General features: G+C 46.1%; 1 protein-coding gene across 7 annotated transcripts in view; it reads left to right on the top strand.

The window, feature by feature from the left end:
• The window catches only part of SCAI (suppressor of cancer cell invasion), a 38262-nt gene extending 13703 nt beyond the window's left edge, over window positions 1-24559 (top strand). For 6 of the 7 annotated variants that reach the window (XM_038156341.1, XM_038156338.1, XM_038156342.1 and 3 more), the window contains 15 exons: window positions 3823-3918; window positions 4523-4609; window positions 5157-5255; window positions 5916-6012; window positions 6768-6866; window positions 7493-7645; window positions 8468-8569; window positions 9124-9225; window positions 9854-9932; window positions 11959-12058; window positions 12506-12587; window positions 16915-16987; window positions 17518-17691; window positions 17773-17873; window positions 18933-19630. In XM_038156341.1, coding sequence (XP_038012269.1) covers window positions 3823-3918; window positions 4523-4609; window positions 5157-5255; window positions 5916-6012; window positions 6768-6866; window positions 7493-7645; window positions 8468-8569; window positions 9124-9225; window positions 9854-9932; window positions 11959-12058; window positions 12506-12587; window positions 16915-16987; window positions 17518-17691; window positions 17773-17873; window positions 18933-19082 — 1594 coding nt within the window. In that variant the 3' untranslated portion in view covers window positions 19083-19630. Of the gene's footprint in view, window positions 1-3822; window positions 3919-4522; window positions 4610-5156; window positions 5256-5915; window positions 6013-6767; window positions 6867-7492; window positions 7646-8467; window positions 8570-9123; window positions 9226-9853; window positions 9933-11958; window positions 12059-12505; window positions 12588-16914; window positions 16988-17517; window positions 17692-17772; window positions 17874-18932 lie in introns of all 7 variants that reach the window. The other variant, XM_038156336.1, reaches the window with a different exon arrangement.
• The last annotated feature ends 43 nt before the right edge of the window (window positions 24560-24602 follow it).

A 24602-nucleotide genomic window follows, 5' to 3' on the forward strand; every position in this document is an offset into this window, starting at 1 on the left:
GGCTGGGAAGAGGGAGGCTGTAAGGAAGCAGTTTGTCATGGTGTATTGTCACTGCTTTACTTTCTTTTAAATGTTAAAAAGTGCTTGTGTTCAGTATCACAAAGAAGCCTGGAACTTCACGGAATTAAAAAGACTTTCAGCAACTGTATTTTAGGGGAGTGATTGTCCCTTTGTACTGGGCCCTGGTGAGGCAGCTTGTCCTGTTCTGGGCCCCTCATGGCAGGAGGGACACTGAGGGGCTGGAGCGTGTCCAGGGAGGGGAACAGGGCTGGGGAAAGGTCAGGGCAGCAGAGGGAGCTGGGGGGCTCAGCCTGGAGGAAAGGAGGCTCAGGAGGTGCCTTCTGGCTCTGTGCCACAGCACTTTTATCCCACTGCTGCTCAGGTTCTGGGAACAGGAGCCTGTAACGACTACAAGCCCATGAACATAAAAGGAAATTGTCTGTTTTTATCACCTGTCAAAACTGTGAATGTCTTTAAAGCTTTGAATGTTAAACTTACAGTTTTTGTAGCCTTCCTCTTTGAAGCGTGCTGCTGAGTCTCTGGGACTTTCTCAACATCTTTAATGTCCCCGTTTGACAACTTCCATGTGGAGCTGGCCAAGCACACCTCAGCACCTTTAATTGGGTTTCAGCCAGTATTATCTGGCACCATGGCTGAAAAGAACTCCTGACAGAGAATTAATTATGAGCACGTAAGTAGTGCTGGGCTTCGTGGAGACAAAGAGTACAGCAAGAATTGGATAAAATTCTGCACTGTCTGTGAAATTTGTCCACCAGCCACACTAGTGCAGCAAGAGAGCCAGTCTTGTGTGCCCAGTGTGAGAAACCCATCCTTCTAGAACATCAGAGTTGGTGCCTTCACATCCCATTTGGAATGTTCTGAAAGCCAAGGAACTGGAAATGGTTTCCACTTGTTGTTGCAGGCTATTGTACTGTCCTAAATCAAATCTCCAGTCCCTCCTCTGCATTTGGATTTGTTTGGTTGCCCCTTTTTCCCTTTCGTAGGGGTGTTCAGCCAGAGCAGTAGAGCCAGCAGCCTGGGCTGGGCACACCCCACGGGCAAACCTGCTGCCTTTGTCTCTCCTCCCTGCTCTGGTGCCCTCCTGTAGCTCTGGAAGTAGCAATAAGTCTCGTTATAGCATGGGTCTTGAGCTCTCGAGTTGGGTGTGTAATTGCTTCTGGGTCATGTATTCCCTGTCTCCTTTGGTGGGAGGAGCTGTGCTGGAAGCTCACTCTGCAATCAGCCAAGGCTTTGGGATTCTTTTGGGCTGTTTCTCACCAAATAATGCACGTCCCCATGTTCTGTTAAAAAACTGCCCTAAATGTCCTCTTTTGCTTATGCATCCGTTTTCTCATGGCAGAATTTCTTGGTGCACGGGAGCAGCATGTGTGATGTTCAGCACAGAGCAGTAGAGGGATGGCAGGAAGGGCAGCTCTTGTCTGCAAAAAGCTGTAGTGAAGCCACAGTAATGTATTGTCATAAATGAAGTTTTATTACAGCCATGTCAGAATACTATCAAAAGAACAAGTGCTGCTGTCTGTTTCCATGGAGATCCTTCCCGTTCCCTGGGGAGCCGAGGAATCCATGGTGTTGTGCAGCTATGCCAGCTGCAATTAGGCAGGCAGGCTGCGGGAGGAATATCCGTGTGGACAGGCAGCAGTGGCTGCAGCCAGCAGTGCCACACACAGGGGCACTGCCCTGGCAGAGGCTTCTGAGAGCACCCCTCATTTCCACAGGCTCACAGCCAGAGCAGCGCAGCCAGCCCAGCTGGGCTTTGTGTTCAGGGCAGGCTGGAGTGTTCAGGCTTGTGCAGAGGAGGGTGTGGAATGGGGAGGTGACAGGTGAGTGTGTTAATTAGCTCACTAATGAGGGATAGATGCATGGGCATCATCAGCCCATACCTGCACCATAACCCCACCTGCTAAATTCTTAGTTTGTGTGGGTACTGGTGTTTGAGAGAAGGGTGCTTTCTTGGGTGAGGGTTCTTCAAGTCACCTGTTCATTCAGGCATTCTGTAGGTTAGTGCCAGGGAACTTTGATTTGTATAGTTTTTAAAAAAATTACCCATTTCAGTGTTGTTTTGTAATTATATATTTTTTATATATACTTTAACATTGAATCTTGTGGATGTGCTAATTAAATTAAATTAAAGCTGCCTCTTGCTGTGTCAGAGTCTGTGCTGTATCTTGGGTGTGTGTTTGGACAGTGCCTTAGCTTCTTTTGTTTAGCTAAGATGTTTACATCTATTACAACGAGAGGAGGGGGTGAATTGTTCCTTGCAGAAAATGCTTTAAATTTGCATGTGTTTGTATCAAGGTGGATTTAAATGAAGATGTTGGTATCCTGAAGCACATATTTATATTCCTGTTTACCCCTTGCTACACCAACATATGCTGCAAGATTTTGAGCAGCACGTTGCAAGTTTGAAGGGATTTTTTTGTTTTTTAATTTGGTAAAATCCTAAAATCCTGCCCAGATTCCTTGGCATCTTCATGGCATATCAGCACCAAGTACTGGAATGCTTTTCCAGGCTGGTAAGGGATTCATTTTACTGGTAGTAGCTGAGCTAGGTCCCTTCAAGCTGTGTGGGAAGTACAGTTGGCTGACGAGCAGAAGAATATTAATTTCCTTTCCTACCTCGGGTGCTGTTAAAGCAATTACAGTGAGCAGACACAGGCCAGAACACTGCTCTGAAATGGTGTGTGCTGCTCTGCTTCTCTGGCTCCTTCAGAGGACATGGAAAGGTTTCCTAAAGGTGATGCTTCGCTAGGTTACCCTCCAGGCTTGGATGTGGAATGTGCTGCTTTTCTGTCTGCTGAAGGTGGACATGAACCAGCACTGTGATTTGGGAGAGCATTCCTTGTGGAAATCAATCTTGAATCAAATAAAAGAGGGTTCTGGCTTGGAAAAGCTGTTCTACTTCCACTTGCAGAGTTGTGCCCCTCCTTTAAATGAGCTTTGGTGTGGATGTGTAGGGAACGTGTGCTCAGTGGGACTCAGGGGTTTGGTCCCCTCTCTTGCATTTATTTCAAGACTCAGGTCATTCCTGGGAGAGGGGAGGAGTGAGGGTTGAGAGCCTTTAAAGCCAAAATCCTTAGGAATATATCATAGTTGGTTGGAAATAGACCATGGCATGGAAACCGAGGGGAGGTAGGAGAGCAGAGCTGAGCTGGGTTGGCTGACGCACCTTGTGGCGCTGGAGACTGACAGGAACCAACCAGGAGTTCTCAGGTTGTGGCGTGTCACTAGCTGTGGCAGAGAGGGTGACAAATGTGGTGATGGTGTACCAGAGCCCAGCGAGAGTTAACTGTGAGCACCCATGTGCTGGCCTGACCTGCTGATAGTGGGGCAGTGGTTTTGTTTGTGATGTCATAGGCTCTGTTTCTGAAACACGGCTGTATCCGTTTGAAAAAGATTCCTTCCTCAATCAGTAACAATAAATATTATCAGTCTATATTAGCTAATTTCCACCTGCTCGTTGTTAGGTGGGGTTTTCTGTTTTATGATATTTTAAGAGTCCAATTTGTCTTTCTGTGCATATAACCATATAATTTCTTCTCTTTTAGCAAAATTGTAAGATATTTTCAAACACCTGTTGCATGTTCCTACATGATCATTTCCTATTTGGAGACATGCAGTCATAACAGGTTTTGAGAAACTCTGGCAATCATGGTTCTTGTAGTTCTGGTTGCAAGCAAAATTCTAAAGTATGTGAATGAATCCTGAACAAAGCAGTTCTGACTTTGACACAAACGTTCTCCTGTCATGTTGCGCTGACTGGATTCTGCTTCCTAATTCTGCTTTTGTCACTGTCTCTTGCAGGGATTTACCTCAGTATGGGCAGAAGCAGTGGCAATCCTATTTTGGGCGAACATTTGATGTTTACACCAAGCTCTGGAAGTTCCAACAGCAGCACCGGTAAGGAAATGTTGTAGGCAGATGTGTTGTGTGGGTTTAAGTGCAGCTTTAATCTCTGGAATGCCCAGAGCCCCAGCTAATATTGAGATTTCACTGTGTTGTTCAAGCATGAAGGGAGGGAGCAGCAGCTTCCTGCAGTGCTCACAGTCTATTGAATTAAAATGTTGCAGAGCGTTCAGTGTGATTTTTTAACAAACCCTTTTGCTCTACCTGAGTGTGTGGTGCTTTAATTTCTTACTGAGGAGGTGATGGATTCTGCAGAGCAGAATCTGGAATGGTGTGAAGTCTCTTGCTGCAGCGTGGGCTCTGATCCTTCACACCTTCCTCTGGCTGCATAGTCTGCGTGTTCTCCTGGGAAGTGGTGACCTTTTGTTGTGTGTATTTTGTGCAACACACTTATGTCTGCTTCTGGCAAGTTTATGCAAGATAAACGGCCCTTCTTGTGGGGTGTGTGTGCTGCTGGCTCTGAGGGGCTGCTGCTGGCAATGCTGCACCACTAATGAAAGCTGAATTTGGCCCTGCAATGGCTCTTTGTCTTGTCTGGTGGGATGTTCTGGGAAATTATTGAATCCTTTTAATCTTTCTTTTCTCTCTTGCGACATAGACAAGTATTGGACAATCGGTATGGGTTGAAGAGGTGGCAAATTGGGGAAATTGCTTCCAAGATTGGGCAGCTCTATTACCATTATTAGTAAGTAAGCACAGAAGAGGATTCAGTGGGCAATGCAGGGTTAGTGGCAGCTGCACTATGTGAATGTCTGGATGCTCAGTCAGGAGGAACCAGTGACTGGGCTGGGTCACGATGCCTGTTTGTGAATGAGGGCCCTGGGGACGGCATGGGGTGCTGCAGGGAAGGGCCCCTGTGAGCCTGGTGCCACGCTGCTGGTCACACTGCTACTGCCCAAGGACTTCTCTCCTGCCTCCAAAGGGTCTTCCACGTGTGCTGCATTGGAATGTTGTGCAAAAGTGTGATTTACAAGTTTGGGAGTTTAATGTTCCTTTAAGCTGTTCGGTGACCCCATCACCTGTACGTGAGGTGCAGGATGGGCAGCTTTGATTGTGCTCTGAAATGGGATCCCAGCTCTGACACACCCCAGAGTGAGAGTCTGGCTCTCCTAGGATGGCACTGGAGGAGGGAGCTGTGCCACGGAGGCACAGGCTGCCTGAGGGGGCAGGAAGGGAGGGTCTGGCGTGGCTTTCCCTGTGAGGCAGTGAGCTGATGCCCTTGTTCCCCGCAGCCTGCGCACCTCGGAAACCAGCTATCTCAACGAGGCTTTCTCCTTCTACTCAGCCATCAGGCAGAGGTCCTACTACTCCCAAGTCAACAAAGAAGACAGGTATGTCTGAATGGAGGCCCTTGTTTTTTCAAGACTAGAAAGGTGTGTGGAAGCAGCAAGGAGCTATCAAGTATAGGAGCATAACTAGGATAAAATCCATGTTGTTGAAGAAAGTTTCTTTTAATCCTTCTGCCACTGTTGTAAAATTCAGGATACATAAGAGCTTTGCTGTATGACTGGAAGAATATTCTGTTACCTGGTCCTGGATAGAAGGCTATTAGCCCCAAAGTTTTGTCATTTTAAATCCTGAGCAGTATCAGTGCTGGGAGCTAGAATGCTGTGGGTGGAAGATGGGTCAGCTGGGCTGGAGCAGAGGAATCTGTGTGATTCTCATCAGGCCTTTCAGGGGAACAGCAGCTCATACTGCAGTACAGCAAGGTTTGAACAGCCAGCCATGATATCTGACTCCCATGCCCCTGTCAAGTAAGGAGGCTGTTGCTTTCTTAAATTATTTTTTTTATGTCCCTGTATTCAATTTTAACTAAACCTCCAGGAAGCCAGGTGGCTGTTCATCACCACATGAGTTCAGTCAGAACTCTTAATCTGCAAGTGTTCAGCCCTGCTGTAGTCTTAAACTCCTCCTCTCCCTTACCCCTGCTACCTGCCTGTGTTCTGTTTTAATCTCAGATTTGGCTGTGGTGTTTTTGTTGTTGTGTCTAGGCCTGAATTAGTGGTTAAGAAGCTGCGTTACTATGCGAGGTTTATAGTGGTTTGTCTCCTGCTCAACAAGATGGATGTTGTAAAGGACCTTGTCAAGGTAAGCTAGAATCAGGACAAAGGTGCTGAGGGGTGGGAGGTTGCTGATCCTTGCCTTTCTAGTCTGTCTGACATCCAACACAGGGAATACCTTCTGTCATTCAGACATTTAATAATGACACTTCAGGATCAAATGGTTTGGTTGCATTGTTTGAACAGCAAGTAAAATATTCCAATAGCTGCAGCCCAGACAGGGAGGTGCCCTGGAAGTGCAGCAAAGGAACAGCAAGCTGCTTCCCACAGCATATGCTTCCCAGCCCCTCTGACAACCTCGCTTCAAGCAGTTCCTGCGCCTGACAGCTTTGTGTAGGTTGCATTGCTGTGTGTGTCACAGCTCCCTTGAACTGCAGGCTTAGCTTAGCCCAGCTAAACCAGCCACACCATCCCCTTTCTCAAGGTATTTAAAGTTACTTGCAAGCTGAAATGTGAGTCCCTGGTATCCATAGCTCATGGTAATAACCAGTGACATAGCTGTGAGTGGGATAATTATACTTAACTCCAGATATCTTTGCATTTGGACCTACGTAAAAGACAATTTGCTTTGCCAGAACTCAGTGTAGCATTGGCATTCTGTCTGCTGAAAGAGCGCGTTTTGGCTGGCATGTTAGTCAGGAGTGTGCTGCATATGTTCTCGAGGAATTTATTTATTTATTATTCTTAAAGGCCAGCACAGCTAACCAAATATAAGGCTACCGACTGCCTGTTAAAGTCTGGTTTTAGGACTCACTGTGTCTATCTCTGAACTGTTTACATCAGGAGCTGTCAGATGAAATTGAAGACTACACACATCGTTTCAATACTGAAGATCAGGTGGAGTGGAACCTGGTTCTTCAGGAAGTGGCAGCATTTATTGAGGTGAGAATACCATCCCCTGTAGTTGTTTCAGAGTTTTCTGTCTTGTTGATGGAAGTGTTGCTGTATCACCACATTTGTGAGGGAAGCAGGTGTGCCGGTGCAGGGGCAGTATGCCTGTCCCGTGAACCCCTGACACGTTCACAGGAATATTTAAATGCTGCCAGAATGGGTGTCACCATTACCATTCACTCTTCTCCTTTGCTATTCATTTCTACAAAGGGAAGACAAGCTAAAATAGGCAAACTGAAACTATTATGACTGTAGGAATACATAGTTTATTCTGGATGAATTTGTAAGGTTGTTGATGACATTTGACTCCTCAGGTACAGCAAAGCTGAAGCAGAGTCCATGTCATTGGAGGCAGTATGCTTTTCTCTCACTCTGTACCTTCATCTGCTTGTCCCATGTATTTCTTGCAGTCCCTAAGAGCTTTGCTTTTCCAGCTGGGAAGGCTTTACCCTCTAGCCTGCATACAAATATATAAATACATGTATGGCAAAGTAATTTAAAAAATCTGCCTCGTTTGTGAAATGTTTATTGTAAGTGCCGAGACCTGTGGACTTCTCTCTGACTGCAAATCTGTATGCTTTCCTGAATTCTTGATTTATTCTGGTTGCTTTTTTTAGGCAGACCCTGTCATGGTTTTAAATGATGACAACACCATTGTAATCACCTCTAACAGGCTTTCTGAGACGGGAGCTCCGTTGCTGGAGCAGGGGATGATAGTGGGACAGCTTGCTCTTGCAGATGCGCTCATTATTGGGAACTGCAACAACCAGGTAAAGGAAACTCTGAGCTTTGCATCTTTGGAGTCCCCCCCATGACATCCCTTCTGATCATACAACAGAAATTCCAACAGAGGAGAACACTGAAATATTTTTGTTGTGATGGTTGCAGTGGTAGCAAGAGGAAGAGGCTTCACAGAAATAAGACCTAAAAATGAAGTGTTAGATATTAGATCTGTGGTACTGACCTCTTATTCTTTATATTCAGCATGTCAATTAAGTAGACACGATTGATTTCCATACACTGGATTATTTGTAACAACATTCAAGCATGGGAGACCCCTAAGATACATCCAGAAAAAGCTTGACTTGAGCTTTCATATGACTCACTGCAGCTTGTTGCAACTTCAGTGGCAACAGGAAGAGGTTTTCAAAAGACATTCTAGGTTCTGCTTTTAGATGATAATGATAGTGAAGTTGTACAGATTTCATGGCTTCACTGTGAGCTCTTTTCAGATAAGCAAGGGAGTTATATTTAAACTACACTTCATCTGTCTTTGTCAGATTTTGTCTGAATTCATAGTACACAGCCATTTCAGCACCTGAGTAGTCCACATCCCAGAGAAGCCTGTCGTTTGGAAGCAGGGGTGTGCAGTGCAGTGACTTGGCCTGGCAGATGAGTAACAAACAGCCTTTGTCTTCTGTGAGCTCTTCTAGAAGTCATTCACAGCTCTGCAGAGATTCAAAGATGACACTGACAGATCCCTGAGAGAGAATGGTCTCTCTGGTGTGCAGTGGAGTCTCTCAGCTGGATAATTCCAGGGAAATTCTGTTTAATGTGTATCTGGCAGAATAAACTGTGTGACTCTCCTGCAGGTCAAGTTCAGTGAACTAACAATCGACATGTTCCGAATGCTGCAAGCTCTGGAGAGGGAGCCCATGAACTTGGCATCACAAATGAACAAACCTGGAATGCAGGTCAGTTCCACTTCAGTAACAAGCCTGGCAACACATCTTAACTGGGATTTTTGTTGATTGATTGCTTTTAAGTAGTCCACTCCTTCAGTATTGTCCCCATGCAGAGCAGGTTAGTAAAGGTGGTGTAACTTCCACGAGAAATTAGTGAAGAGTAGCTCAAACCCGTGGACTCATCAGGTTACTAAGTCATCTCAAAGTTAATGTCCCATTCAGAGAAAGTGTTCTATCTGGGGCCAAAAGAAAATATGAAGATTTTTCATTTATTTAATTGAGATGAAGTGTGAATTGTGTCACTCATTTCTTGGGTGATACTTGAGAGAGGAAGAAGGATTTGGTTCACAAGTTCACGAGTGAGGGATAATACAAAGTTCTGGTTTGAATACTGTGCATCTTGCTTTACTGCGTAGTAGGAAATGCAGAGTGGGCAGACCATTTGTGTGGGTAGTGTGTTGGAGCATTCTAATAAATAGAAATTTGGAGTGATATGAAATTGCTGTGGTAATATCTGGTTGTTGGGGTTTTTTGAGTAGTGTTTTGTTTCTTTCTTTTAACAGGAGTCAACAGAGAAGCCAGCCAGGCGGGAGAACCCCCATAAATACCTACTTTATAAACCAACTTTTAGCCAGCTGTATACATTTTTAGCAGCATCATTTAAGGTTTGTGAAATCAGTGAATTTATTTGTAATAAAAAAATATCCAGGACTGTTTGTAAGACTGAGTGAAATGTGGATCTCCAGTGATCTGGAGAATAGAAAAATCTTAAGAGTATTCTTTCATTTCATATCTTGCCAAGCACAAACCAAAATCAGGGAAGTGCATCAGGAACTGTTGCTCTTAAGCACTGTACAGCTACTGAATCCCCAGTCCTGTATCCCATTCGAACTCTAAACAAAGCTTCCCTTGTGCATTGTCTGGGAGCTGGGCTCTCGTGGGGCTTGGCAGCTTTTGGGTTCCATATCTCGGAGAGCCTCAGATGTGGACAGACAGTAAAAGGGTCTGTGTGGAAGCAGATGCTTTTTCAATGCTGCTCGGAGCTCTGATACCAGCCTAGAGGTTTGTGTGGAGACAAGTTGAGACATTTCATCAGGTGCCGCTTTTGTTCTGTTGGAAGGGATGTCTGTGGTGGGGCAGGGCCTGTCCTTGCACCCAGAGCAGAGTGGAGGGCAGCCAGCAGCAGGAGTAGCACAGTTACAGTGACAGTGTGTTTATGGAGGTGATGATTCAGTACTGAAATAAACTTGTGCCTTTCTTCCCTTGGCCCTGGTGGCCTTGTTTGCACTGCAGGAGCTGCCTGCCAACAGCGTGCTGCTGATTTACCTGTCTGCCACGGGCGTGTTCCCATCAGGTCGTTCGGATAGTGAAGGTACAATAAAGGAATGCTCCCTGTCATGAACAGGGCTTGAATTCTCCTGATGTTCCAGGACAAGTGACCAAGAAAGATGTCACAAAGCTCCTTTTAAAAGACGAGTCAATTTGATTCTCCTGTCTGCTTAGTAAGATAGCCTTTATTTTCCACAAACAATAATTAAATCTTTGTGTTTTAATTACTGTGCATTAGCCTGAGAACTTTTCAAAGGACACATCCAGTTTTTGATGCATCTGAAGTATTAAAAGCCTCCCAATTTTGAAGACCACGTGGCTCAGTTGATGCATCAGCACAAAGTTCATAAAATGGCTCCGTGGCCCTCTGATTCTTTGCAATGCCCAGCACCAGGAGAACGTGTGGCCAGGACATGGGTGGTGAAAGGACTCAAGCAGCTGCAGGGACTGGTCTATTTGCACGCTCATTAACCTGACAATTCAAGCCCTTCTCATGATTTTTGACAATTCCCCTCACCTCACCCTCCTGTTCTTTTCAATCTAGCAGAATATTTGGATGCAGCTGCAATGTAAAAGCTGAAAACTGGTTGGCTGAAGTAAACACAGTCCAAAGATCTGTTTATATAATTCCAGAAAAAAAATCAAAATAATTTTTTAACATCCTAAATATTGTAAAAAACCTCATCTGTTTGAGACTTGCATTCCTTTATAAGATGCATGCTTTGTCCACCCCCGTGCATGATTTATAGAGCTGTCAAAATGTTAAAAGAAATAAAAAAATCCCTGTCAGCTTTGGACAGTGGCAGTGATTTTTTTAAAATGCTTTTAACATTTTACTTCTTGCTGCAGCTTGGTGATAGGTCCTCACTGCAGTGTGTCCTCTGAAGCCTGTGGTATGTCCCCCTCTGTGCATGTGTTGTTTCAGCCTAAGGCCTCGTGGCAGAGGCATCCAGGCTCAGTCCCTGTGAGCTGCACAGCCAGCGTGCAGCTTTCACCAAGGAACCATCCCAGCTGCATTCCTTTAATAAGGTGCTTGGTCTGCACACACTTCTGCCTTATTAAAGGGGAGAGCAGCTGCCAGTGGCACTGTGCATCGCCTGCGAGCCGCGTGTTTGGCAGACCGTGTGAGGTGTTTGTAACACTGCTGAATTAATGTTTGTCCTGTTCCTGATTTTGTATCCCCAAAGCTTCCCTTAAATGGAAAGGCGTCTTGTATCCAAACCTGAAAAAATTGCATTTGGTGGCCAAATGTGGGTCAGCCAAGTCTGCAAATGTATGACAGAATGAGGAAACCCTAATACTGTATTTCGCTGAAGTTAGTGACATTTCATACCCATACCAATGGCAGAAATATTTCTTGGTATCTTGTAGGATTTGATATTTTTTATAGCCATTGCTTTTGTGTTTGCTGTCCATCAGACATTCAGGGGGTAGCTCAGTTCTGCAAATTTAGCAGAATATTCAGCCTAGAGTGGGAACACATGTCCAGGGCGTGTGCATGTGAAACTTGTGAATTCTGATACAGATTTGAAATCTGGTTAAAGCTATTGTGTCCCTTTGTCATTCTCTTGAGTTCTCTCTTCTCCCCTTTGCAGTGTTAGAACTGCAAATGACAGTAGTATTTCTAGTCTTTTTGATTCATTTAGCCTTATTTTTTGATCAAATTCTGAGTCTGGAATATGCAAACTCATACAGTAATTTTACAAAGGTATTGATTTTCCTGTATCAGACGTGTAATGGATTTTAATCTTTTATCTCTGTGGTGTAACAAGAGCCAATATTAGGATAATTTGCATTAATTTACGGGTTAATAGTGAATAATTAAATTAGAATTTATGACATTGCATTCCTTGCTTCTGATAGTTGCTGAAATTTCCAAAAAAGCATGAAAAGGAAGATGCAGTTAGCGAAGTCTCCACGTTCCTCTCTCCCCTCCTTACAGCTGCAGCAGTTCAGATTCCCTTAGTTTTCTGGGGTTTGTTGTTGCTTCCTCCCTGTCTTGTAATCAGTAGATGTCCAGCAGGGGTGAGTTGCCCCTGCTGATTTCAGCTTCCTCTTGCCACGTGAAGGTCCCTACGATTTCGGGGGCGTGCTGACCAACAGCAACCGGGACATCATCAACGGGGACGCCCTCCACAAGCGCAACCAGGCCTACAAGGAGATGCACTGGTGAGTGGCTGGGGCAGCCTGCAAAGCCACAGAGCTTGTCTTCAGCAGAGAAAAATGCATCAACACCTCCGGAGTTCAGACTCCTCGGTGCAGGACATCATAATGGGGATTGCCTTGAGCACTCAGAAGTGAACGTGCAGCTGTAAATGATCATTTAAACACTTCAGCCTTACTTATGTAAGTTAGTAGAAGTTCTTAATTGCTGACAAACTTCAGATCAGTGGTGGGTGACTTCTCAAGAAGTTAAACCTGTCTTGAACTAATGAGAAGTCCCACAGCCCCTATTATAGACAGCTGTAGACAATAGTGCAGCTCTTCTCTGAGGATGAATCTGGGGGCTGCAGCATGGGAAATCTGCTTTTTGTCTGGCTGTGGGCAACCGTGTGGCTGAGACACTTGTGCAGTGTCGGAGCTGTGCAGCAGTTGTGGGTCCCTTTCTCCTTGCAGCCTTCACCCTGGAGATCTCTACCCTTTCACCAGAAAGCCCCTGTTCATCATCGTGGATTCTTCCAACAGCGTCGCCTACAAGGTAAGGCCCTTGGAGGCAGCTCCTCCTGTGGTAGGATACAGTGCCAACCCCTAGTTAGCTCACACTTTTAACAGGCTATTTTTTTAAACAGTTTGTATTCAGTCTTTCTTTTCTTTTGAGGTTGTGCATGCTAGTCAGGATCTGACCCTATGAATAGGAACAAGAAGGAGAAGCACATGAACAGCCGCTCATTGGAAAGTAATAAATCCTCCTGGAGGGAAAAAAGGTTCAAGATTTCCAAGGTCTCTGGTGGGAGGTTTACTTTTGTTTTATACCAAAGACAAATCTCGATGTGTGTGCATGGGGGAGGGAGATAACTAATGTGCTTTTGTTTTTTCCAGTCATCCAACATTCAGTTGCTTTTAAGCAACAGAAAGGAGTCAAAGCATTGAGCCTGATCTTAAAAAACACGGGGTGTGTGTCTGAAAAGTGTCTGAACCAAGGAACTAACAAGACTCAAATTAGCATCCAGTGTTACTGTAGAGTGGTGTTTGCTTGGACACTGAGCCTCCTTCCTAGGGTGCTCTGGACTTACAGTAGATTTTCTCCATGCCAAATCAGCTCTGGGAACCTGCAGTTCGGGTAATACAGAAGCAGGCTTTGCACTCGTGGTGGCCAGTTGAATCTGGAGAGCCTTACACATGTATTTCATTCATGAATGGGGTAATAAGAATGTGCTATATCTGGGGAAAGTGCCACTTCTGTGTTCCTTTTTATAGCTCCATTATGTGCAGTGAGGGAGGGAACATCCACAGCTGCGTTTCGGAGGAGGAACAGGGACGTCTAGTGGCCAGAGGAACTGGTGCTGTTTGTTTTGAAGGCATGTGTTGGCCAAGGAGAGGTACTCAGTCAGTGGTCAGTGTGAGTCAGGGTGGTTCTGTGTGAGCCAGGGAAGTCCTGCCTGACAGCCAGATAATGATCTGACCTCTGTTGGCTCTGTGGTTTGTTGTAGTGTAATGTATCTCAGAGGGCTTTTTAAACACCACTTTATTTAAATTCACTGCACTGGTTTCAGAACATATCTGCTTTTTCTTGAATTCTCTTCCCCGTTTAAATAGAGGGAAACACAATTAGAGTGATTTACTTGTCTTTGTGAGAAAGTGAGCATTTGGAAGGGATTTATTTCCCTATGCTCTTTCCTGACATTCATTCCAGTATAACATCAGGAGGATTGGTTTTCTTTCAGGGGAAAAAGGTATGGCTTGTGTTGGGTTTTTGGTTTGGTTTTGGTTTTTGTACCACCTTCCTCTCTAATAGAATTGTCAGAAGATGTCAAATGGATCAGCTCTGTAAGAGAGCAGGGGATTCCAGCTCTGGACAGATTGGGGTTCTGTGTAAAGCTTAGAGCAAAGAACCTGTTTGGGGCAATGGATTTCCACGTGTGGATTTGTAGGTCTTGTGAGAATAACGTCAAGTGTTTACAGTAGAATTTGCTTTTTGTATTGCATTTAAATTTGGTAATTAAGTTTTCTTTATGTTTTGTGGGCACACAGTAAACAACTCTGTAACCTCCATTGAGTTTGCAGAGTTCCTTATTCTGCAGTGAGCTGACAGGGGTGCAAAACCCAGCAGTCTGTTCAGCACAGCATCCAGCTCTGTCTGTGTGGAAGGAGCACAGAAATGTGAGCTCTGGAAGTATTTCAGGACAGGATTATAGAAATGGCTGCTAGGAGCACTGACCCAGATCAGAACGGTGGGGGCAAAACTGCGAGGAACTTAAAAAGAAATCTGTTCAGCATTTCAGAAGTGACATTCACCTTCCCCATCTCTTGCAGCTGAACATAGGCAGGCGTGTGAGGGGGCTGGTTCAGGTGTCTTGTGTTGTTTTCCAGTGAAGGTTCATGGCAGACTCTCAAGGTCAGTGTTTCCAGCCCTTGTACACTCCTACCTGTGCTTGTGCTGGGGTGCTTGTCCCCAGAGTGCCCTGACAGAGCTGTCCTGTGACTGTCCCCCTGGGCTGGGAGGTGTCTGGGGGCTCCAGTGCTGCCATGAACAAAGAGCAACCATGTGAGGAATTAAAGTCAATACTGACTTTTTTCCCCGTGGCTGCTCTGATCCTCCCTGATAGGACAGGAGCTATCCTGACATTTAAATGTCACTGCCAGCAGTAGCAGCAGGAACAGCAAATGCTCACACATCCCTCTCTGCAGCCCGTCCCTGCTCTCCTGCACGCATCCCCGTCCTCTCCCTCTCTCCACAGGACTTAAATGGTGATGACTGAAAGTAAGTCCTGCCAGGAAGTGACTTGCCAGTTTGTCAAATCAGCAGCACTTGAACAGCTTCCTGCCCTGTATATTTAGCTGAGAGTGGAAGATAACTGCAAATCGAGCATATCTACTGAAAGCCGTGAATTTTTTTTTTAACACTTCCATTTAAATATAGCTGTCTGTGTGTTCTTGAAGGTTACCACTGCATATGTGGATGAAATAATATTTTTAAATCAATATCTTCCTGTAGCTGTCCTGTCTAGGATCATGGTAAAATGCAAAGTCTTCAAACCAAACCAAACCAAAACCTGCAGCCAGTGAGAATGCAAGGCCTTTGTCAGTGATGTGGTATAAATACTCAGCTTAGCAAAGCTCAAATGTGAAGTGGCTTCTTTTGGAGATGATGGGCAGTTCTTTCTTGGAAGGAGATGTACATGACATGCATTGTAAAAATCAGCAATACTTCTGTTGGAAACCTTGAACACTGAAGAACCAATCAAATTTGAAACAAAGTGGAGTTTATTCTTTTTGGAGTTGTCCATGGATAGGGTGCTCCATATCCAGACCTCTTGTCAACATCTGGAGTGCAGGGCAGTTCTCCTGGCTTAACCTCTGCTGGGACAGAGTCCAGAGTGCTCTCAGCCAGTGCCTGAGACCCACAGGTGACCCAGGGCTGCTCTTGGTGTGGGACTGCGGGGCTGTTCTCACTGCTGGCCTGCCTTTGCTCTGTAACTGAGTGACACACGATTTAATTAAACGAGTTAATTAAACTTGTCAGTCAGCTCGTGGTACTGAGAATTCCAATTACTGGAGAAGGTAGAGCCTTGCCAGTGTGAGTACAATTCAAACCAGCAGCGTCTGGGGTGACTCCTGGAGGTTGAAATGTTTCTTTCACCAGTTCCTGGGCTGACCTGGTGTTACTGTCTGCAAGGGAGTTGTCCTTGTTTCTTCCTTAGAGACCAAACCTAGGATCCAGCATTATCAGTCTTCCCTGGGCTCCCAATGAGCTAGAAGGGTTTCTAGCACTACTCAGCACTCTGTCAGAGATGGGAAGTGTTTTATTTTGATTAGACTAGATTTCTGTCTCTAGTATTTAGCAGATTTAGATCAAATTATTTCTGTAAAACTAATATAACTGAAATATACTGCCTGGAAGAGAAAATTCATTTAAATTATGCAGATGCCAAAAGGAATTAAAAAAATTAACTTTTTGAGGATTCTTCACAAGCAAATACTTGTGGCGATGTATGTCTTAGACTTGTAAACTGCACTTTTAAGAATCTGATCTGCAGATGTGTGTGGCACTCGTATGCTGTGGAGGCAGGGTTTGAGTTTGTGCTCTGCAAGGATGCAGACACAATCACATTTTCTGTAGCTTTGCAAGCCTTCAGTTGAAGAAAGCTGTTCTGGTGACAGCTAATGAGGTTGTGTGCATGATTTTTGGCTTTTTTCCCTTTGTGATAATTGCTGACCACCAGACAGATACACAACAGGACTGTTACCAGGTAAATAATGGTGGAAGTGGACAATGGTGGTGTTTCAGGTTCTGGAGAAATTCTTGGACATTCAGCAGCATTTAAGGTGCTGGTGAAAGGGGCATGGAGTGAGTCTTGTAAAAGGAGGGTTAAGTACTGCAGATGTTAAGGTTGTGACATACTTCTTTTAAGGGAAACTTTTAAACTTTTCTCTGGGCCCTCCTGTTTCATCAGACATAGCTCCTCCTGCTAGAAAGAAGAGGGCAAAGAAATGGTTTTGACTGAGTAGTTCAGTTGGTGTTGAGGGAAGATGTTAAACCCAATTGCTTTCACTTTTACTGCAGAACACGATTTTTTTATTTTCAAGTAATGTGTTACTACTGAAAGCCATATTTCCATGAAATTAGTGTCTGCCATCAGTAGCAATGAAATGAGAGAATTGTAATTCATTTAAAATGTAGTTGGTTATATTCCTTCTGTGCTGTGATCTCTGAGTAAGTGAATTTGTCGGGCTCATTGCCAATGCTGAGCTGTGTGAGGGGCATTAGTGTCTTCTGTCATTAATATGATTTGTACCCTTGACTTGCTGAATATTCAAGGCAAGCAAAGTGACCATCAATACTTCAAAATTCTTATCTGTTACAGAATTTCACAAACTTATTTGGACAGCCATTGGTGTGCTTGCTTTCTCCAACAGCATATCCAAAAGCATTACAAGGTATGTGCAGTACTGCATTTCCCAACAAGCTGCAGTTGCATCCTGTATCTGTCCCAAACAGAACGTGGATTCCTCAGCAAAAGGCAGCTTTCCACTGCTGTGTAACCCCTAAATCAGGTTACCAGTCCCTGAAGTAGTGTGATAAAGTTTAGCTAGTGTATGTGGTAAATATTTTGTTCCAATGCTGGTGACATTTCTGCAGATGGCTCCAACAAGGGCTGGGAGCAAAGGCTGTCCTGCACGGAGACTGAGGCACAGCCAGCCCGTGGCTGACGGTGGTTGTTACAGCTCTGGGCAGGGTTACTGCTCCCAGAAAGGGAGCAGAGTCAGTTTAGGTGTCTTGGTGTTAATGCATGTCTCCAGCAAGCCTTTATTGCCAGTCACTGATCAGGTCTGCAGGAGAGAAGGTGTAACTAACTCCTCTGTGACGGAATTTAGCGGGTGAGCGACTTCGTTGTGTGGCAGGGACGGCGTTTCTGCTTCGTGTGCCAAATGCATCCCTTTGTCTATTGATTTATTTTTCCTTTTAGATCAGTCTCAGCGGGGTAGCCTCTTCACACTCTTTCTGAACAATCCGTTAATGGCATTCCTGTTTGTCTCTGGATTATCAAGCATGCGCCGAGGATTGTGGGAGAAGTGTCAGGATTACCTCCGAAAAATCAACCGGGACATTGCCCAGCTGCTGACCCACTCCCGGTCCATAGGTACGGCCTGGCCAGGCCCAGCTCAGCCTCCCGGGGGGGTCTGAGCCTTTCTAAACTGGCCTTTCTTTGCTTTCTGTACAGATCAGTCCTTTCTTCAGTTTTTTGGGGATGAATTTCTTCGCTTGCTTCTCACAAGATTTATCTTCTGTTCGGCTACCATGAGGATGCACAAAATCTTCCGGGTATGCAGGGATGTCTGTGCCTTTGTGGGAGCTCCCGGCCTGCAGAACTGCCCTGGTCAGGTGGGAGGGTCCAGGGTGACCTCAGAAAGGGCACTGATGCTCACATGCTGCTCCTGCAGCTTGCACTGAGGCTGTTCCTCTGTGTCTCTCCAAAGGCTCGGAGCCTTTGGCTTGCAGGAGCCTCATCCTGCACCTGCCACAGCAGGCACACTCCAGTTCCATTATGTCACTCTGGACAGCCTTGTCTGCTAGAAAAATTCCTCTTTATAGTTTGAGATTATTATTTCTACCCAACCAGAAAGGTATAGAGCAGTAATATAAGGGGAAGTGGGGAGGAGTGGGTCATTATTTCTGGAGTGTGTTCATGTGAATGGGTTTTGAAAGGTCTTTGAAGTGTAAATGAAGACACTAAATAGGAAGATGGTATTTTTGCCTCCCTGTTGGTTAAAGCTGTGCCAGCAGAGAAGTCTGCTCTGAATCTACACCATTTTATGTGAGTGTTGGCATATAAACTGCCTGCTCCATTTTAAATACTGCAGGGAAAATGGGACTGGAGCACTGAAAGGTGCAGTATTCAGTTGTGGAACTGCACGTGTCCAGCAGCTCTCCAAGCCCAAGTCAGCTACCTGGGCTGCTCTGATACCAGGGAAAAGAAGCAGGTCTGTGCCAGTGGGGAGAGATTTGCCCCCAGTGTCTTAGATATTTGTTTTAGGATGAGATGAATCTCCCACTGGAGATGCTTACATGTCTGTAATTTCAAGAAATGAACTCCAGCCTAATAGGTAAGTACAGGTGAACATTTTTTTGTCTCTTTTAGTAGTTGCATTTTTTTTTTCCTGCAAAGTGAACATACCAATAACTGTCTGAGATGAACAGGCATTTGTGTTGCCATGTGACCATCTATAAATCAACAGAAAGAGAAAACTGAAAATTCTAGAGTGATTTCTGTCTCTGTGCCAGACTGAATAGATTAGGGTGAAATTGGCCTTTTGCAGTCTTCTTCCTAGAGGGTGTGAAAGAAACGAGTGTCTGATTGTCTTTGTTTTCACTGTCATCTAGCAGGAGACTCGAAATTATCCCGAATCTTATCCTCAGCTGCCAAGAGATGAAACGGTGGAGAACCCTCACCTCCAAAAGCACATTTTGGAGCTGGCTTCCATACTGGATGTTAGGAATGTTTTCCTGGAAAACACACTCGATGACTATTAAAAGAAACTGTCTTACTGCAAAGGGGATTCCCTGGCCACAGATTTTGAATGGTGCAGTTTTATAATGTGAAAATCATAAAAGGAAGTACTTGATTTTATTTTTAAATTTAGGACCATTATTTTAAAAAGTAATAATAAACAGCTGTTAGTTGAGCTGTTCCATTCTGTATGGGGTCAATTTTATAAGCAGAAGTTTTCATGTCTTTTAAATGTTAAACTAATGAATCACTAGAGGTTTATTTCTGGTCTTGTGGCTGTCAACCACATTTCCAACTGATCCTAAGCATAGAAGTATTATTGGTTACCTTTAGCCCACATTTGTGGAAATCCTTTATTTTTATACAATTTTAAGAAATTGGAAAGAAAAAAAAATCAACAGAAAAAAACCCAGTATTTTATCCCCAAAGAGTTTGGATTTGAAATGGTAACGATGGAACCACACAGTGCAAACCAACAATAGCAATAACACAGATTCCTTCATAACAAATATATTTTTTCAGTCTTAGGCAAGTGAGGAGACAAAACTGTGGGCAATTAAGTTGCGTTTGGAGCAGTGTTCCGAAGTGAATTTGTGAAGATACCTAATGCTCCCTGTGAGTCTGACGCAGCAGTGCTCTGTGTGAACTGTACTGCTGGCCAGGGCTGGGCAGGGGGTCAACAGTGAGCAAACTGCAGACCCTGCAGGTCAGCCCCCACCTCTCACTGTCACGTGGGGCACTCTTCAGGAGGAGGGGGCATTCTTCAGTTTGAGGTGCTTTGAGGAATTCCAGCATTTCAGCAGGTGTTACCCCTCCTTCCTGTGTGTGGATGGAACGTGTGGCTCCCGCAGCATGACCGGCCCCTGGCAGAGCTGAGAGGATGTCCCGTGCAGTGCTGTACCAGCCCCTCCTGTCCTTGTGTGTCTGACCCTGCTGTGCCACAGCCCCCTGCCCCGGAGAGGTGCCGATGTTCCCCTTGCAGGTGAAGCCAAGTGGGAGCTGCCAGAGCCCCCTGGATGTTTTGCATGTCCCCCCAGGCTCAGTCCTGCCCTGGAACCAGGAGCAGCAGGGGCTGTGCCTTGGCAGCACCATCGGCTCCCCAGCCCAAGAGCTCAGCGTGGGTGGGGGTCTGCAGGAGGACAGTGGCCTTTGGGAAGGGGCTGGCTGCAGAAGGCTCTTGTGGCTGCTGGGAAGAGGGCTGGCAGGCTCATTTGGGACTGCTCTGCCTGCACTGCAGAGCTAGAGGAGCTCTGGCAGCTCCTGGCAGTGCAGGGTGAGCAAGGGTGAGAGAATGGAGATACTTTATTAAATGGAAGAGCCAATTGTCACTGTTCCATGGGCTGCTAGAAAAGAAGTGAGAGGACAAGTCCAGTCGGTGCTTTTTGTTTATCCCCAGCCATGCCTCTGTGCTTAGGTGGAAGCAGTGCAGAACTTGGTGGCTGTTGCAGTGTCACGGCAATCCTGGGTGCAGAGCATCACCCGGGGTGTGCCCTGGTGAGCCAGAACAGCCTGGTGGATCCATTCTGCTGAGGGAGCACAGTGTGGAGCAGCAGGAAGGGCTGCAGCGTAGCTGGGGAGTTTGCATGAAGGTTCTTTGTAGCTGGGCTGAAGCTTGCATCATCCATCCTGTATTTCCCAAGTGTACAAAATCCTGTGAATGCTTGTGTTTGTCCTAAGCAGTCGTGAAGCCGGTACATTGAGACCCCCCCTTGGTGCTGCTCTTTGGACTCTGGCAGGACTTGCTTTCCTGGGCTGTGGAGTCTGTGCTGACGAGTGTGTGTTGGTGTGTGCATGTGTGTGCTCGGCGTTTGTGTGTGTATGTACAGTACACATGCATCTACTGGCTGGTGTAAATTGTAAATATGTATATATGTACAGGTACTTGTATATGTATTAAAAAGAATGAACCACTACCATGTCTATATACAAAATTTATATATACACACATACGCCATGCTGGGTGGATTCCACAAGGTGCTGCAGATCATTTGTGGTTGTACTAAAGCTTATGGCTCTTCTGCCACTGCAATTTGCTGTTTCCAGGGACTTACCCTTGGACCTGGAAGTAATTGATAAGCGATTCCAGGTGCAGGAGCCCTTAGGTAGCCAGGGGAATGGGTATCCCTGTCTGTATTTCAGTGATAAGATCCATGTGTTCACTGTGGAGCTGATCCTGGCCTTTCTGCCTGGTAGGAGGTCCCCAGTTGCTAAAACGTGGGATTGTATGTGGAGGCTAAAGATGCAGGAAGCCTTTAATGCAGCAGCAAGTGAGAGGCAGGTTATCTGTTGCCCCGCCTGCTGTCTCTACCAGCACATTCAGCTTGCATGGAAAAAGGGAATTGAGTTTTCCCCAGCTCACTGCCTTCCAACCAAATGCTTTTGCTTTGCTTTAGCTTTTGCTTTGATGAAGCTATTCCTTTTTTGGTTCCATCTCTGTGGAAAAGAAAAGAGTATGCTATTTCCAAGCATAGGAGTGATGATGATGATGATTCCACTCGTGTGGGCTGGTGAACCTCTGGGACATTGCTTGTGAACTGACTGGGAAAGCCTTGGTGGTCCTCACCTTTGTTGAGCCAGGCTGAAGTGGAGAGTCCTTGCTTGTGACCTGAGAGGCTTCTACCATTTGCAGCCCTTCGAGGAAGTTCTGTTTGCTTTTTGCCAAGGTAGATCTCATCAGAGAAGAATGCACTTTTTAAAAGAAGTTGGGATGTAGGAGGAGAATATAGGCCTTAAAAATTAGTTCAGAAGTTGAACTTAACAGCAGTGACTGTCCAAGTCAAAAATTAATTTTTGAGGTTCCTAATTCTCCTCTTACCTGCTGATCTTTGTTAGAAGGTCCAGTGCTGGGACGTTCAAAGATAAAGATTTCACTCCTGTTGTGTTGGGAGGAGTATGGGATTGTACTGTGGAAGCAGAGGGCTCATACCCTCTGTCTGCTCTAGCTGTAGCTAGGACAAGCGTCCGCTCTTGGATTTTGAGCCAGCCCCTTCTTTCCCACCCAAAGAACTGCATTCAATATGGAAATGTTGATATTTTCCCCTCCAAGTAAAAGCTTGTCTTGTTTGAACTAAGTCATTCTGAACTCGTGCTACTGTGTGCTCTGTGCTATGGTCGTAGGTACCTCTCGGTGTATGCTTGTGTGTACTGAAGAAAATCTGGTTTTGTATCTCGCAGTCCTCAGTGTGGAAGCGAAGCAAAGACTGAACCGTTTTTAAGTGAGAAGAGAACAAATCCTTTTCTTCTCAGGCCTGATGCCTTCCCTCTTGTCTCGCTCTCCCTTTCTCCATGTATCTTTATTGCTTATATTAGCGGAGAAGACTTGCCAGCACCAGGCAATGCCAAATTAAAGGGGTAAATTCTGCATGTAAAACATTGAGAGGACAAGGTGAACTGGACCAGCTGTGTCCTTGCAGGACTGCTCCTGCCTGGCTCCCTACTCCCTGCATGTGGTGTGCTCAGATGAATCCTGCTCCCACAGTAGGTTTGTGCTCCTGCTCAAATTGGCTTTGGAACATCTCGCCAAAGTTACTGCTGCTGCCTTTCTTCCCCTTTGACTTCTCAAAATAACAGTGACAGGGCAATGCAGGGTTACGAGTCTTTAATGCTCTGGTTTTTCATTCCTCTTGGGATGTGATGTGTCGTTTTGCTTTGTGCACCAGCTAAATGGAGCACTAACTTCCATGAGCTGCGCAGACGGGACTTGCTCCCTGGAGTGCTTTCTTGAGAAGTTTCAGGACCTTTCTTTGAGTAGTTCATCAAAATAATGTCTGTCAAGTCATGACTGACTAAACCCCTCAAGACTGTTCCCCAGGGAGATGTGCAGAGATGTCTGTAAAGGATCATAGGAAATAGAGGGGGGCAACAGGAAATCTGGCTTCAATTAATCATCTTCAAAAGCTACAATCTGAGTATCTCTGGTCAGGCTTCTCCCCTAAGGATGGGTTGGAAGTGCTGCTCCATAGCCCACCCCTGGCTTGAGTTAGGAAGCACCTCCCCTGCCTCACTGCCTCCCGTGTCCTGTAACCATGCTGTGCTGCAAGTCTGCTCTTCCCAAAGCTAAAAATCTTGGAATCTGTCTGAACGACTGTTTTGTCTTGAGGTTTCTTTTGTAAAAGCTTCGCCTGCGTTCGATTCCTCAGTAACTGTCCGAGTGCAGCTCCGTGGTGCCGAGCCTCACTCAGTCCTGGTGGTGCTGGGAGCTGCTCTGCTGGCTGTGGCTGCTCCTGGGGCTGAGGGAGCTCTGCAGGCAGGAACACTTCTATGGACGAGGGAAAAAAATTGAATACAGAGAGCTGAGAACTGCTCTGTGCGCCTCGTAAGGTCAGACTGGACAGAGCAGCCGGGGCGAAGCTCTCCGGAGCAGATTTACACTCCTGCAGGGGCTCTCCTGCATTTGTAACACCAGACTGTTACAGCAATACTGTTCTGTGACCAAATGTATTCCGGTGCTTTGAAGATCAGTAGAGATTGCTCACTGGAGCAGAGGACACACGTAACTGCTGAAGATTTAGGAGTGACAGCCGCTTTTTGCTTTCCCATCTAAACCATTGCCAGGACTGAGGATAGTTCAGGATTTCTGAATCTGACATTTTTGGGGTTAAGGACTGTCTGAATTCTGCCCAGAGGCACGCACAGATGTTCTGTTCCTGGTTTGATTCCCGCTGGGAGCAGACCCCAGCACAGCTGGCTGGCCTGCAGGAGCCCCAGAGCAGAACAGATCTCACCAGCCCAGTCCCAGAATAAACCCTGCCGGGAGGATCTGCCCCCTTGACTTCACAGATCGCTTTTGGCACGTGTTGATTGTCGTTCTGGTTTGTTGGGAGCAGGATTCTGCCTCACGCAGGCTGAAAAGCACAAGTTGCTTCTGCCCTGGGCCAGGCCCGGCGAGAGGATGAGGGGAGCGCAGGTGGGAGCGTCCTGGGAACGCAGAGGGACCGTGCCTCGGGCAGCCCAGCTGCGGAGGTACAGGGAGCGTTTCGCCTCTCTGAGAATCAAATTATTTATTACCAAAAGTAATTTTATAGTGAATTGGTTTAAAGTTATTTTACAGCTGTGTGCCTGTATATCGTATTTTGGTAAAAACGGATATTTTCCTTAAAATATATAGAGATATATAAATAAACTTTTTTTGGAGCAAATGGACTTTTTTGCAAGGGATGTGTAATCGCCAAAGCAGTGTGATGCCAGGAGCGACTCTGCCGTCGTTCGGGGAGGGAAGGAGCGCGTTTGCGCTGCTGCTGGACGCTGCGGGGAGAAGCGGAGCCGCGATGGAGCCGGGCCCCGCCGCCTGTCCCGGTCCGGCCACCACCGACCAGCGCCGCCACCGCCTTTGCAGCCTTTCCAGAGACTTTGGAGCAGATTTCCGTTCGCTTTTGTCCCCGCCGCGCCGGGGCCGCTCCCGCCCGGTGTTCGCGGTCGTGCCGTGTCCCAGCCGTTCGCTGTCCCTGTCCCGGCCCCGCCGGCGGACTGTGCTGTCAATAAACTGTGGTAAACGCTCGTACCGAGGCGCCTGCTCCGCTCCGGGCTGCGACGGCGGGAGGGAC

Source organism: Motacilla alba, chromosome 17 (genome assembly GCF_015832195.1).
Source record: "Motacilla alba alba isolate MOTALB_02 chromosome 17, Motacilla_alba_V1.0_pri, whole genome shotgun sequence".
Taxonomy (NCBI): Eukaryota; Metazoa; Chordata; class Aves; order Passeriformes; family Motacillidae; genus Motacilla; species Motacilla alba.